General features: G+C 41.7%; 1 protein-coding gene across 1 annotated transcript in view; it reads right to left on the bottom strand.

Annotated features, from left to right (window-relative positions):
• LOC144822681 (peroxisomal bifunctional enzyme-like) overlaps positions 1-14,385 on the bottom strand; it is a 499,488-nt gene that overhangs the window by 79,789 nt on the left and 405,314 nt on the right. The window contains exon 6 of the mRNA XM_078680454.1: positions 13,013-13,354. Coding sequence (XP_078536580.1) covers positions 13,013-13,354 — 342 coding nt within the window. The remainder of the gene's footprint in view (positions 1-13,012; positions 13,355-14,385) is intronic.

Here is a 14,385-nt window from a genome sequence, read left to right on the forward strand (position 1 = left end):
ACATGGTAATAGTCGAAGACCAATTGCCTACTTTTCTGCTACCATTAACCCCGTAGCTACAGCGTTGCCTGTATGCCTTAAAGCAGTGGTAGAAACCGGTATCAGCCTTGAGCGGTGGGAAAGTATTGTGGTAAGTCATCCCTTGACTGTCTTTGTGTCCCACTCTGTAGAAATATTGTTGAGCCGTTCTCGAAGCCAATAGCAGACAAATAACCACTTGACCAGATATGAGCAAATCATTATGGCACCATATAATGTGACATTAAAGTGTTGAGCAACTCTAAAGGCTAAAACCCTGCTGCCTTTGCTTGACAATAATAACGATGAAAGTAAAGCAGAGCATGGCTGTCTTGATGTTACTGAACTGTACACCAAGCCGAGACTAGATATCCAAGATGAGCCACTGCCTGAGTCCGATTTGTTCTGTTTATTGATGGATCTGGTCTATGAGACAATGAAGGAAATTTGAGAGCTGCGTATGCAGTTTTGCATTCTCAGGAATAATTGAAGCTTCCTGGTTTCAAGGAATGATATCTGCTGAATTGATCGCTCTTACTAAGGTGTTCTGTGCTTCTGAACAGTTGAAAGTGATGATTTCCACTGATAGTCACTACAGCATTAGTGTTGTTCACAAATTCGGACAGTTATAGTCACAGAGGGGTTTCATTACCTCTTCCGGTTCCCAAAACCAAAAGGGGACGATGTGAAAAGGCTGCTCGAAGCATTACAGCTGCCTGCGCAGATTGCGGTTGTAAAATGTTCTGAAAACCGCAGTCTGGAAGATTATGTGGCAGTCTATAACAGATAAGCAGATAAAGTTGCACGTTAGTCTGCCCATGGATCCTTTACATTCAACAAGTACTGCAACGAATCAACAGATGAGACCAATTACATCATTTTGTGAACCACAGCTGATACTTGGGAGGAAGTTAAGAGGTTAGAGGAAGAATTGACAGAGGCAGAACACCAAAGTGGGGTCTGGGCAGGTTGTGTGAAAAAATATGATATTTGGGTTTCTGCAGAGGAAGATCTGCGTTACCAGATAGTCTGTTGCCCCAGATGGCTAGACATTATCCTGGCCCTGCTCATTTAGGGAGGGGTGCCATGATGTGCTTGTTTCAACAGACATGGTTTAACCCCAGGCTCAGGTTGATGGCTGAAGCATTATGCTACAGATGTGTTTTGTTTCAACAGATGAACGCCGAGACCAGAACTGCAGTAACATTGAGTCACAAGGGGGGATCAGGAGGTCCATTCAACAGGATGCCTTTGGACTTCATTGAGATGCCTGTGTGTAACAGGCTGAGATATGTCCTGGTGAGTGTGTGAGTCTTTTCACACTGGGTTAAAGCTTACCCAACCTGAATAGAAATGAGTCTCCCAGTAGCAAAGTTGCTGTTGTGGACGTTAATATCTAGGCTCGGGCTCTCGGCTTCCCTGGAGTTAGACTGAGGAGCTCATTTTAATAATGAGGGACTGAGAATGTTGTGAGCAGCACTGCAAGTGGAGCAGAGAGTACGTTGCAGGTATCATCCTGAGGTTTGAGAAATTGTTGAATAAGTGAATGGAATGATGAAATCCAGACTAGCCAATGTGTGTGCTTCAACATCTTTGAAATGGCCTGATGCTTTGCCTCTTGTGTTGATGATTCTTTGCAGTGTTCCTGATCGGAGGATAGGATTGTCTCCTCATGAGATAATCTTGGGCAGAGTGAAGAGACTGCCAACTGTACTTGCATGATTCTTAATTACTACAAAGGACTGGCTGACATGGTGTGTTCTGTGTCTCAAAAGGTTGAAGTCGCCACAGCCCGCCACATCAGGAGCAGTGCCATGACCTCAAACCCAGGGACTGGGTTCTGGTGAAGAATTATGTTAGGAAAACATGCTTGGAGCCTCATTGGCGTGGTTCTTACCAAGTCATTTAATGACGACTGCTGTCAAGTCCAGTGGTCTCACGAACTGGAAAATACTACCCACGCTCGCAGAGTTGAGTGCCCCCTTGATGATGTGACAGCACCTCTCCCAGAAGTACCAAGCAAAGAAATAAGGAGAAGGTTAGACAAGCTGTTGGGGACAGACATGAGCCTAAAGCAGCACATGTTTGGTTTGAGCGGGGCCTTGATGAGTCAACAGACGATACTGAGGCAGGAGAGTCTCGTCCTGTGGTGTTGACTGAGCCAGATTCATACGCTAATGAATGAGCTAGTGCTAAAGTATTGTGTGTGAGAACTAGAGATCATTGGCCAAGAAGGAAAGAGAGAGAAAGAGCAAGTTTGCCTGAGGAAGGTGTGCCACCAACTATTCTAGAGAATATGAAGAACTCTGACCTAAGTGACAGTGAAGGTGAAGGGCTTGCACTAAGGAGATCAAAAAGAGCTAGAGTACCCTGTCGAAGGTATTCTGCACCTGAATGAACAGTGCAACAGATGACCAAGACAAAGAGTTTTGGGACCTGGAAGATCAAAGTGCAAATCCAGCTGAACCTCTGTGAATATATACTTGTGGCCTAACTGTGTTTTAATTTAACCTTGCCACTGAACAGATTGACACAAATTATCATTAGCTTGATTTTTAGACTGAATTTTAAAACGCACCTTTGAATAGGGAGAATTTAATTAGACTTTGCTAAACAAACTAAGAAAAGTACAAAGGCCCAAGGCTGCTGAAGGAGCGTAACAATGTCATTAAGAACACGGAGTAGGGCTAAGGAAAACTCACAAAGACTTTGTAAATAATTTATTGCACATCATTCGAACTTTGGTTTATCATCAGCTTAGGTGCAAATCCCCCAGCAAAGACTCTGCTGCTGCTATTTTCCACCCTACGGTCTGATCCTAGAAAAGCTAAGCAAAGCAATAATAGTAGTAGACGTAGGTACATATTAGCAGGTGTGTTAAACAGCTGTAATTTTAGTTCTGAATATGTTGCTTGAAGGATTATATTCACCCATATCCCAAGTTCAACTGAGATTAGATCTAGAGTCACCCCTATTATGCTGAGATCTACTGATAATAGATTGCATTCACTGGATGAGAGGGAATTACACATAGATTCATTTAGGCATGGTATTTTTTCAAATGTTTATTTATAAGTTGCTCCATGAGTACATTAACACTATGGAAGCAAAGGATTGCTATGCCTGTAAGCAATAACCTTCATCAGCTAAAGAGAGTATCACATAGCATCATATCCTTCGACTTATGGTTTTACTTGTAGCCTATTAATGAGTCTTTTGTATGGAGATGGTCATTTTCAGTATTATTTTTGGCATTAGGATTAGATTTTTTCAGAAGACCTCATACTTAACCATTTGAATCATCACCCTGAGGCAAAAAAATAGAGAGAACTGAAGGATTCTTCAAACCGACTTTGACACTAGACACCGTTTATGCTCATTGAAACAATGTGACTTTTATCGTAACAGATGTATGGAAGAACTATATAAACTTAGTTGAAGACAGAAGGAGAGGGATGGAAACTAAATCAAAGAAAGTTAAAATTGTTATCAGTTGGCTGAGAAGAAATTGAGCATCACGAAGCAGGAAATGAAGCATTATTGAGTCTAGATAAGGGCAGAGGATGCTCAACGTACATTGATTACATTTTTTCCTCAAGGGCTTTTACTAATAGAATCTCCAGGGTGGGCATTGAATGGAACCCGTTTAGTGATCACAATCCTTTGGTGTTAGACATATTGCACCTGCCCGTCCCAATTCGGGAAAAGCTTGTAGCGACATCCGAGAGGGTTACTGACCAGGGCAGACGCCTAAGGTGGGCTAAAATTGACGGGGAAAAGTTCTACGAGGCATTGATGGAGAAGGGGAAAAAAGCTTTTGAGGCATGTTTAGATGAGACAATTGTAGGGAGGGAGCTACTCACAGCTTTTGCAAATATAGCACATCTGGTAGATGGGATGTTAAAGACCAGTGCCAAGGTAAAAGAGTCAGGCAGCCAGCCGCGATGGTTTGACCGAGACTGTTCTAAAGCCCTGAGGGAGCTTAAAGAAAGTCTTAAAATTAAGCCCAGGGACGTCATCAAGGTTGCATCCTGTAGGAAAAAAAACAATAGCGAGCTGTGCAGAAGGAAGAAGGCATTACAAGCAGAAGGATGGGCGGACCTTAGAGAAGCGGGCGAAAAGAGGGATATGACTGAATTTTTGAAAATTTTAAATAGACCTACTTTCCAGGACGATCTGGCCCCAAAATTAGGAACAAATATCATGCCTGATAGGTGGATTTCTCGCTATGGGGGTCTATATAACCACAAAATAGACATACAGCACAAAATAGGGAACGCCGACCATGTTCAGCTTGTAGTTTTCTCTTTAAAAGAAATCAAGGCTGGGATAGACGGGCTGTCTAAGAATAAAGCCCCTGGCCCGGATGGAATCCTGCCTGATTTGTTCCTTAGCTCGGTGGAATTATGGGCCCCCATAATGACGAGAGTCATTAACACCGCAATTCACTTCGGTTTACCGCCCTCCTGGTCAACTGCTAATATTGTCCCCATCTTTAAAAAGGGTAACAGGGATGACCCACAATGTTACCGCCCGATCTCCCTCATCGATGTATCCGCTAAAATCCTGGGTAGGGGGATTTTAAACCGGTTGTCCGAGTGGACAGAAGCAAATAACATAATCTCAGACGTACAGTACGGTTTTAGGATGGGCCGCTCCACGAGCGATCAATGCTTGAACCTCTACATGATAGCTGCTAAATACATTGTGACCAGTGATGAATCCCTGTACATGGGGTTCATGGATCTGGCAGCTGCTTTTGATCATGTTAACAGAGGCAAGCTTTGGAATATGATGTCCTGTATGGGGATAGAGGTAGGCCTTATTAACATTTTGAGGGAATTGCACAGTAATACCTCAGCGCAAGTTAGGTATAACATTGGGGGTGGCTGCACTGATTCTTTCCAATGCAGAAGCGGGGTACGCCAAGGCTGCATTCTGGCGCCTTTTTTATTTTCCCTTTATATTAACAACCTAGAACAGCACCTCTCACAGTTGGGATCTGATTGTCCACGGGTAGGGTCGCGTCATCTTCCCGTGCTACTTTACGCAGATGACGCGGTCCTCCTCGGACGCACACCTAAGAGTTTACAGATTTTAATTGATGGTTTTGTTTCCTTTATGGGTTCATTAGACCTTTCTGTCAACTTGGGTAAATCCTAAGTTTTATGTGCTGGGAAAAAACCCTCTAGGAAATGTACATTCATGATAGGGAGTCACAAGATGGAGACAGTCAAATCATTCTCATATCTGGGCATACTATTTGATGAGTCACTAAAATGTAATGCCCTGATAGAGGATCGCTGCCGCAAGATGAACATGGCTAATGGGGCAATTGCTGGTTATGGTCGAAGGTTGGGGAGGTGGTGCCCCGAACAGGTAATGATCCTGTATAACTCAATGTGTTGCTCTAAAGTCACCTACGGGGCAGAGGTGTGGGGCTTTGTAAATATTTGCCAACTGCAGCGGGAGGAGAATAAACATCTGCGCTCCGTCCTGAAAGCCCCACACAATCCATCAGCCGCAATAGCACACAGGGAGTTAGGGATCCCCTACCTTGAAGATTTAATACAAGTTAGGCCAATTTTAGCCTGGCTTAAAACCTGGATAAATCCGGAGGCGAGCCTAAGCAGGGAAATACTGAAGGACTGCTTGGGCAGAGAAAAATGGTCGAGAATCCCGTGGCTCAGCTACGTAAAATCTGTATTGGCAAATTTGGGCCTAGGGAAACTCTTCACTGATCCGTCAGCGATCACCACCCAGCATAAGACAATTGTCAAAACAGCGTTCTTTGCACATAAAGTCGCTCAGAGGACAGAACAAGAAAGGGCTAAGACCACCGTGTGCGCATATAACCTCGTAAAGATTACAGAGGGAATGGAACCGTACAGGGGCGTAGCTAGAGCTTGTGGCGCCCGGGGCTACCCTTCAGATTGCCGCCCCCCTGGCGGGTGCTGGGGAAAAAGGACGGCGAGCACCTGAAAGAGGTCTGAAAAACACGCTGGGGCAGATTTATGTTGCCTGACGCATCTCTGCAAATCGGCAGAGATGTGCCAGGAAAGATACGACGCGCAAGTTTATCCTTGCTCCACCCATGATGCGCCGCATTTACAATGCGGCGCACCATGGCGCAGGAATAAACAGATGCGTGTCGCATCTAGGGCGTGAAGTTGGCGCAGTGCTGAAGTTGTGTTGCGTGCGGCATGCAACTCCAGCACTATTCCAACTTGCCCTATCTGTAACGTCGAGCATCAAGCCTTACGCCTGCTCCAAGCAGGCGCAGGGTTTTGACGCATCAGCGTTGGGAAAGTGACTCGGTGAAATCTTGTAGGTTTCACTGAGTCACTTTTCAGGGGCGTTCCTGCGACGGAACGCCCATCCTGCGTGGAAACGCCCACATGAAACCTGAGTCAGGTTTCATGTGGGGCAGGCCTTACACCGTGACGCATCTCCATAGATGCGTCACGATGTAAGTATGTCGCAACGTGGCGTATGGTTTACACCGCCGCTGCGTCACAGAAGTGACGCAATGGCGCTGCAAAAGTGCCGCAAGTCCGACATAAATCTGGCCCATAGTATCGCCGCTGATAGTCAGGTGAAGCTCACAACTTCTCCTCCACAGGCAGCCCGCTGCTATATTGAGCTCTGGAATTAGGTGTGAAAGAACTTACGTAGGACGAAACAAGCATAAACAAATCACTTCCTGTGCTCGTCCTTGAAAAATGTACAGTAGCTTGAGGCATGTTACCTACCTATGCCTTCCAAAGCTAGAAATGGAAAAATTGAAGAGCCGGCACCCTGTACCAGAGTACCTGCTTGTTTCTGAGAAGTGCTGGTACTCTGTAATTAAACAACTAGTCACTCTTGAGAAGTGCTGGTACTCTCCAATAACTCTCCAATTAAACTTATTGAGCATAGCTGCCAAGGTTTCATATTACTTATGTGTGACATTTTCAGAATTTCAATGTCATTATGAGTGACATTCAACGACTATGAGTGACACTTTCTTGCGAGCAAAATCAAGAAATGAAGACGAGGGAAACAGTAATACAAGAAATTACACCCATTTGAGCAATGAGAAACTTTAAGATTATCTTAAAACTGCTGCAAAGTACCAGAAATTGAAATGCAGTTCTCCTCAACAGGTGCCAAAAGCAACACAACACCCTTCTTCTGCTTTCTCCCATGCACATACTCCTTCAAAACACTTCTTCAAAAACGCTCTCACACTTGTGGAATCTCCTCTCATCCTATACTTTACACCTGCAGTTAAAAAACAGTCATGTGCAAAAAGCTAGGAGCAGCAGTTTATACACTTCCTAAAATAAAATAGCCAGAATGGATTTTTAAAAAAACGGAAAGCAGACTAGTGGTAAAAAGTTTTTGTTCATAAGTTTCTTGGGTAAAATGACCAGGAGTGGAAACAAACCATGTGAAGTGCAGGTGGAAGTTTAAAGATTGTTATACTTCAGGAAAAAGCAGGTTGCTGGAAGGTAAAATTAGGGCAAAAATGGTATTCAAAATCTAAATGAAATGAAATCTGTAAATAAATCATCGGAATGGAGCGGAGCCTAACCCACCGCGGCACCACCCATGAGCCTGGAGAGCAGTGAGCAGAGCTACAAGCTCGGTGTTTCTCAGGCTGTTAGTTTTAAAAATATTTATTAATACCTCAGTGAGCCAGGCAGCGCCTCTCTGATGACATTCTGTGACCTCTCTTCTCCAAACAGGTCCGGTCGACGCAGAGCAGCATGATTAGGCACCGTGTCCAATTTGGCACAGGCAGCCCTGCGAGCAGTGAGAGGCTGCCACTTTAACTACAGAAAGAAATCGTAACTACTACAGCCCGCTCGCACTGGGGCCCTGCCTGTCTCAGGAGAAAGTGAACTTCCTGTCACCGACTCCAGACCCCCTCAGCACGCTCTTGCAGTCCTGATGCCATGCCATGTCACGTGAAAGCAGCTAACACTCGGCTGCGCAGAAGTCAGCATAATGACTTCTGCGCAGTCAGTTCAGCCCATGGCCAAATAAATTATTACAGGCCAATGCTGCACGGCTGCCGCCCTTAAAATCGTGCCGCCTGGGGCGGACCGCCCCCCTCGCCCCCCCCTAGCTACGCCAGTGGAACCGTACCTGTATTTGTTACACAACGCACAGGAAAGGTTTTTAATGACCCGTTTTAGGCTCAATTTTTTACCATATTTATTGGGATCACCATTAGGGTATTCATCCACCATTGAGCAGAAGGGAACCTGCGGCTGCGACAATAGGTCTCCGCAGGATTCCCTTCATTTTGTATTGTTATGTTAATTTTATTCTGAACCCAGACGTAGATTCTTGGTAGATATTTTGAAAAAATCTAACATAAAATGTGCTAAAGAAGCTCAGATTTTTTTAAAACAGGCGTCGGACCCCCTGACATTGTGCGGCATCATCAATTTTATTAAAGTAGTTGTTCGTTTAAGAGCAACCAGAGGGGGGGGGGGAATGTGAGATTCCTATGATTGTTTTTAATGGATTATACTGTTTCATTTAACTCACAAATGTATTGAATGTATATCTGAACTTTTATGGTGATTTTTAATCATCGAATAAAGATTATAAATTGAATTGAAATTGAGTCTAGATAGGAAGCACAAAGAGAAATTATGCATATTCAAGGAAAAGTGTACAACTGACACAACATTTGTGAAAAAGAGTGAATGTCAACACATTTTTGAAGCTAAAGGACATTGGGAGCCATTATTAGTAGGCAAAGATCCGGCTATTCCTGGAGTTTATGTTTGTGGAGAATATGTAGGATGGTATGGTACATTTTATTTAGGTATAGTTTTTCCTGAGATTTATCATGTTGAACATATTGATGATCCAGTGTGGGAAAAGAAGTAAAGGCACACAAGTGGAGGTAATGCTGGAGAAATAGTAGGAGATATTTGTGGTGCAATGCTGCCATCTGTGGGTGTGATTTTAAATAACATCAAGATTAGAAAGTTGTCCATCATTGGGGATAAACTATCCACCAGTATAGCACAAGCTTTATTAGTTGTAGATACTGAAATGGCTGCTGTAAGGTCTTTGCTTTTACAGAATCACCTTGCTTTAGACAAGCAGAGTCTGTTGGATGTTAAAGGTCCAACAATGTTGTACTTGCATATCTTACAAGTGTAAAGATTTGAAGAGTTTTATTATAATCATCACTGATTTGAAGGAATTAAAGGAGCAGGTGCTTGGGAAGCAATTGGAGATTGATTTGCTTCAGTAGGTAGGTGGTTTTGTTTTCTAGTAAGTGGATTAGTGGGTTCGATGTCAAAGCCCCTTGTGATAACTGCTCTTTGTGCAATGTTCCTGGTTTTGATCTTTAAGGGAAATCAGAATATAAACGCAAAAAGGGGAATGAAAAGAAGGAGAGCAGGTGTTGAATTAGGCGAGAGTCAGTGTAGATACTATGAGGACATGAAACATCTTGAGGAATCCAGACGAAAATGTATGAAACCTTTGAGATTTTCATTGGTCCATCTGATAAGATCTGCATCTTGATTGTGATTACTAGATTCGCAATCGGGGGGGAATGGAGCAGCGCTAAACACATACTGATGCTATCAAACTGAATTTACGTTGCTGATAAACGCGTCCTTCCGAATTCTGCATTCAAATGATGCTTCATTTGCAATTATTTAAATTGACTACTAACTGTAATAAACCCACTTAACTTTAGCAACCTATTCCTGGTCCTAATTGCGTGTTCAACTGGGCTACATGAATTTGAATTATTTTATTGAAGGCTAACTCCTTTACTTCTCAGCCAACCACAAAGATCTATTGAAGGAAAATTGTATCTGTCTGCCAACGCACTATCAGTGGCTTCATAGATCCCTCATTTTTACATCCAGATTTTTTTTTTTTTTTGTACAAAGCAATGTGAGTTTTTACTATATTTCCAACCTTGGAAATACATAATGAAACCGTTTTCTCCTCTTTTTATGACTGAAACAGTTCAATATTTCCTTTAGTGTTCTTAATGTATATGCCCTTGGTTATAAAAAAAATGCATCATTTTCATGTTAAGTGCACAATAGAGTGGTGTGTTCTGTTGATGACCCCAGAATGCCAAAAATGTAATACAGGGTGAAATACATATACTGTTTGGTTGTCTCTAGTAAAAAGGAAACAATTCATACCTAAAATATGTGGTTTTATAAAGAACATGCTTTGTACTCCCAAAAAAAGTCTCTAAAAGTCAGATTTGAACCCACCAAAACCTGTCCTTGTTTTAGAATATAATGTATAGGCTTTGTTTAATTTTTAACCCAAAAAGCTGCTTAGACAGTGAATGTGCTTTTGCTTGAATTGGTGTAAATCCATTCAGTAGGTTTTAGGAAATTGGCATTTAAAAATTGTTTTAGGGTAGGCAGGAAAGTGATAACAAAAATGAGTGGTATCTGAATTGTTAGTCCCAGTAGGCAGACCATATCTGGACTTATTTTGAAAAAACATTCAAACTTGATTGGAAACAGGAACTTTTTCTCCTGTAGTTTAGTTCAGATCTGCAAACTAAAACATGGGCTTGCAAGCCCTAGAAATTCACTGAAACAATATAAGGTTAAAGTAATGTGGTAAGAATTGGTTATGACTTGTTAATGTATGTTTCACAAAAACCTTAGAAATTCGATTAAAAACCACAATTAAACCACAATTAAAGAAGAGTTATGGTTGTGAGCTAAAATCGAAAAAAAACTGACGTTTGCATGTTATGGTTAGCTCTGCAATCAATTAATCGCACAACAGCCTTGCAAACCATACCTTGTCGAATACATAAAGTGGGCTTTGTGTCAGGCCGCTGGTCATGATTGGGTGGCTTTCTTGTCTTAGATCCCTACTCTTGATTTGATGTCTTTCTTCCCTATTCTTCTGTCCTTGGACTATTCCTGCTGTACCATCCTTTTGATTGAATGCGTTAACCCTTCTACTGCTGACACCCCAGAAGAGCGCATGGCACTCTAAACCCTCTTCCTTTCTGTTCTTTAACTGCTGCTTACAACCCCGCCTGCCTCCCCCTCCATCTTTTCTGCTTCATTGTTTAAACAGTGCTTTTTCAAGGGGCCGGCTGCTATACACTGATACCAGGCCACTAGTTTCCTTGCGCACCATTGCCCCTCCTCCTATCCCCTTCTTGCCAGCATTAAAATGATTACTTCTGCAAGGGGCAAGCAGCTGCTTAGTGCGATCTTGACACTCCATCTTTATTTTTAATTTGCCATTCTGAAATGTGATATCGCCTATCTTGAAAGGATAAATTAAAGTAGAAAAATGGCTGCCTGTGCATCAGTATCTGTGAAGACATATGCAAACATGAGAATGGGTTGCCATCATGGAATACTTTTTTTCTTTATTGTAATAACTATTCCGGATGTCGACCCTTCCATGCACATGATTGCTGGTGCATGGACAGCCATTACAATAACTTTTATCCTAAAGAATGCGTTCCAAAATGGCTGCACATGCACGTACATATATATCAATGTACTGGCAGCAATTCTGGAATGTACTTACAGCATTCAATTAAGCACTGGCAAAGCCAATAGCTCCATGACCCATTATTACAGTAGAGATAAAGTGGGTTTGTCTATGCTTCTATACGTTTCTGCTGTTTGATGAATTTGTACAAAACCTTTAAAAAAAACAAGTTTAACCAAATTAATTACATGTTTGAAAGTTATATGCAGATCCATCCAAAAGAAAGGGTAATAAAGAGGGGGTCAAAAAAGAGACGTTTCCCATTTTAACTACCATGTGAATCATTGCTTTCTGCTACAGGGAAAAAAATTACACCAAACTTGTCATGAAACTAGAACCTTGTTTCACTAGTGCCTCTAATTGGTTTAGTGAAAATTTACTGCACTGTTTTTGAGACTTTATCATTACAAAAATGTGCTGGGTGGACTTCCAAGGGTAAGAAGCTAGCGATGTTTGGACCACAGTTCCACTAATGATAACCGAACCAAATAAAAAAATTGCCCTCCCATTCCACGAGGGAGGTTTTTTTTCCACTTGTCTTTTTCAGATCTGCGGACTTCAAACTTAGTTTGTGAAGCAAAGGCTCTGACTAGATGCTTACAGGAAATAAAATTATCTTGCAGCCATCATTACAAGTAATGTGCATGGTTCCAACATAAAAAAAAATCCTGATTGCCAGGCTAATTGGAGGCATCCCTCCCTAAAGTTTACAAGTAAAAAAAAAGATCTTTGATGTGCAGGGCCAAGTCCTTGTGGTAAACCTCCACTGTGCTCGTCCAAAGCCGACTGCAGCAGGGGTTTGGTCACTGGGTCTTGCCAGTGACCAGGCCCTCTGGCCAACCCATGCAGTGCATGACCAAAGATCGTAGGAAAGGGAATGCTTTATAGAATGTAGATGTAGTATATTTAACAAAAAAACAGAAATTCACTGAAAGAAATAAATTAACACCCAAACAATTGAAATTCACCAATCAATTGTGGCTATCTCCACAAACTATAACACACACACAAGACCTGCAAACCAGATCTCGTACATCAAATACAATGCTTATGACCTCACAAAATGTATACCCATTCGCCATAATTAAATAACACATACCTCAAAACCAGAAACAGTACTATATTTACAATGCTCAATATATGTGTTAATGGAAATGTGATACATAATCACCCCAAAAGATTGTTTATGTCATTTGTATTTGCATTTGCATTCGTTCCAGTAAGGTGCAAGGTATGAGCAGTTCAGTTGATGAGTCAGTTATGGCTTGCATGTCTGTTGTGCAATTATGGATTGTTGAGCCAACCATAACTGGGGAATTTCAGTTTTTTTTTTGTTATAATTTATAACAATAACGGTACTTTAGTTATTTTTTGATAAGTAGATAGATGGATAGATACTGTATTTAAATTAGAAATACATCTACACATATCTTTCATCAATAATCCGCTTTGCAGTAGAATGCACTTCTCATCTATTTACCTATGACTGCTGCTGTCCCAATAGGTTGAGGTGAGGCAGATTTCCAGTTCGCTCCTGAAGGTGTTGTCCACTTGGCCACATTTCTCTCAGCAAAGAAGGCATATTGGCAAGCTTTGGCCTGGTCTGAGTTAAAGAGACTTAAAAACAATTCTCTTTCTTTCACAATTCCTTCAGCAAATGGTAGCTGAACTGCACCTCGGATCGCCTCAACACAAACTTGATGAGATTTGGCTCCATGAAACTGCTTCTTTAATTTCACTTTTGCATCTTTAAAAAGAGAGTCCACATTTGGCGGGCACTGGATGGGCTTTGAGCAAATTCGTCGAGAATCCAGTGGCTGACCTGGGAAGAACAAATCATTTCAGGGGGATTAAACAATAAACTAATGTATAAACCGGCAATAACAGAGTATTTATCTCCTAAGATCCATCAGCTTGTTTAGACTACAAACATGCCAACAGTGTGTTTAATAAATATTTTCATATAGCACTTTATACCGCACTTTTACCATTTGTAAGCATCAAGTAACAGTGGTTACTATCACTGAATTTAGCTGTAATTATTTTCCCAACCTCAGAAGAATGGAAAGCGGAGTAGGCCTGGCCAGGTCTACCTGGAAGCAATAACAAATAAGGTTGTGTGTAAGAAAACAAGCCACACCCTACTCACATGGAATGAGGGTATCTATTATATAGCGAGGAACAGTGGTTCCTGTGGACAATGAGTGTGACATCTAGTAATGGTTAGCTCAATGTTTCTGGGTGAGGAGATGTCGGAGAGAGGAAAGAACCAAGTACAGCAAGACATTTATGAATATTTGCACTTTATGTAAATACGTAATCAACTTAATCAATAAAGGTGTGGAGAAGTTAACATAGATCCTAAATATCAAATTTGTGACAGTTTGTGACATACATATAGGTCACAGCTATCTAGTACAATTTCCTGGAATTATCTAAACCTGGTCAAAGCTGTAACATGAAAAACACACAGTATTGTATGTGAATGCAGGCTTCTGTGTTCATATGCTAAACTTCCAGATCTTACCCATAAGAATATTTGTAGTAAAGATACAAGTGGTTGCCTCTGATAGTGTGGAAAGAGACCTGGTTCTCTCTGAAACAGTGTTTTCAACCTTCTCACCAAAAGAAGCCCAGATGCACATTCTCCCTTGAAATCAATTAGCTTGTCACAGTTTGACCAGTTTTGACTTGTGAGAAAGCAGTAAATCGTAATTGGAATTTTATGAGACGCTCAGTCCTGAAACTATTAAAATCATGGTAACATCTAATTTGTGTAAAACATTTCTCTCCGACTAAAGAATGAGCTTCAGGGGTATAAGGATGTGTTAATGTAACAGTGAGGACATTTCA

This window comes from Lissotriton helveticus, chromosome 3_1 (genome assembly GCF_964261635.1).
Source record: "Lissotriton helveticus chromosome 3_1, aLisHel1.1, whole genome shotgun sequence".
Lineage (NCBI taxonomy): Eukaryota > Metazoa > Chordata > Amphibia > Caudata > Salamandridae > Lissotriton > Lissotriton helveticus.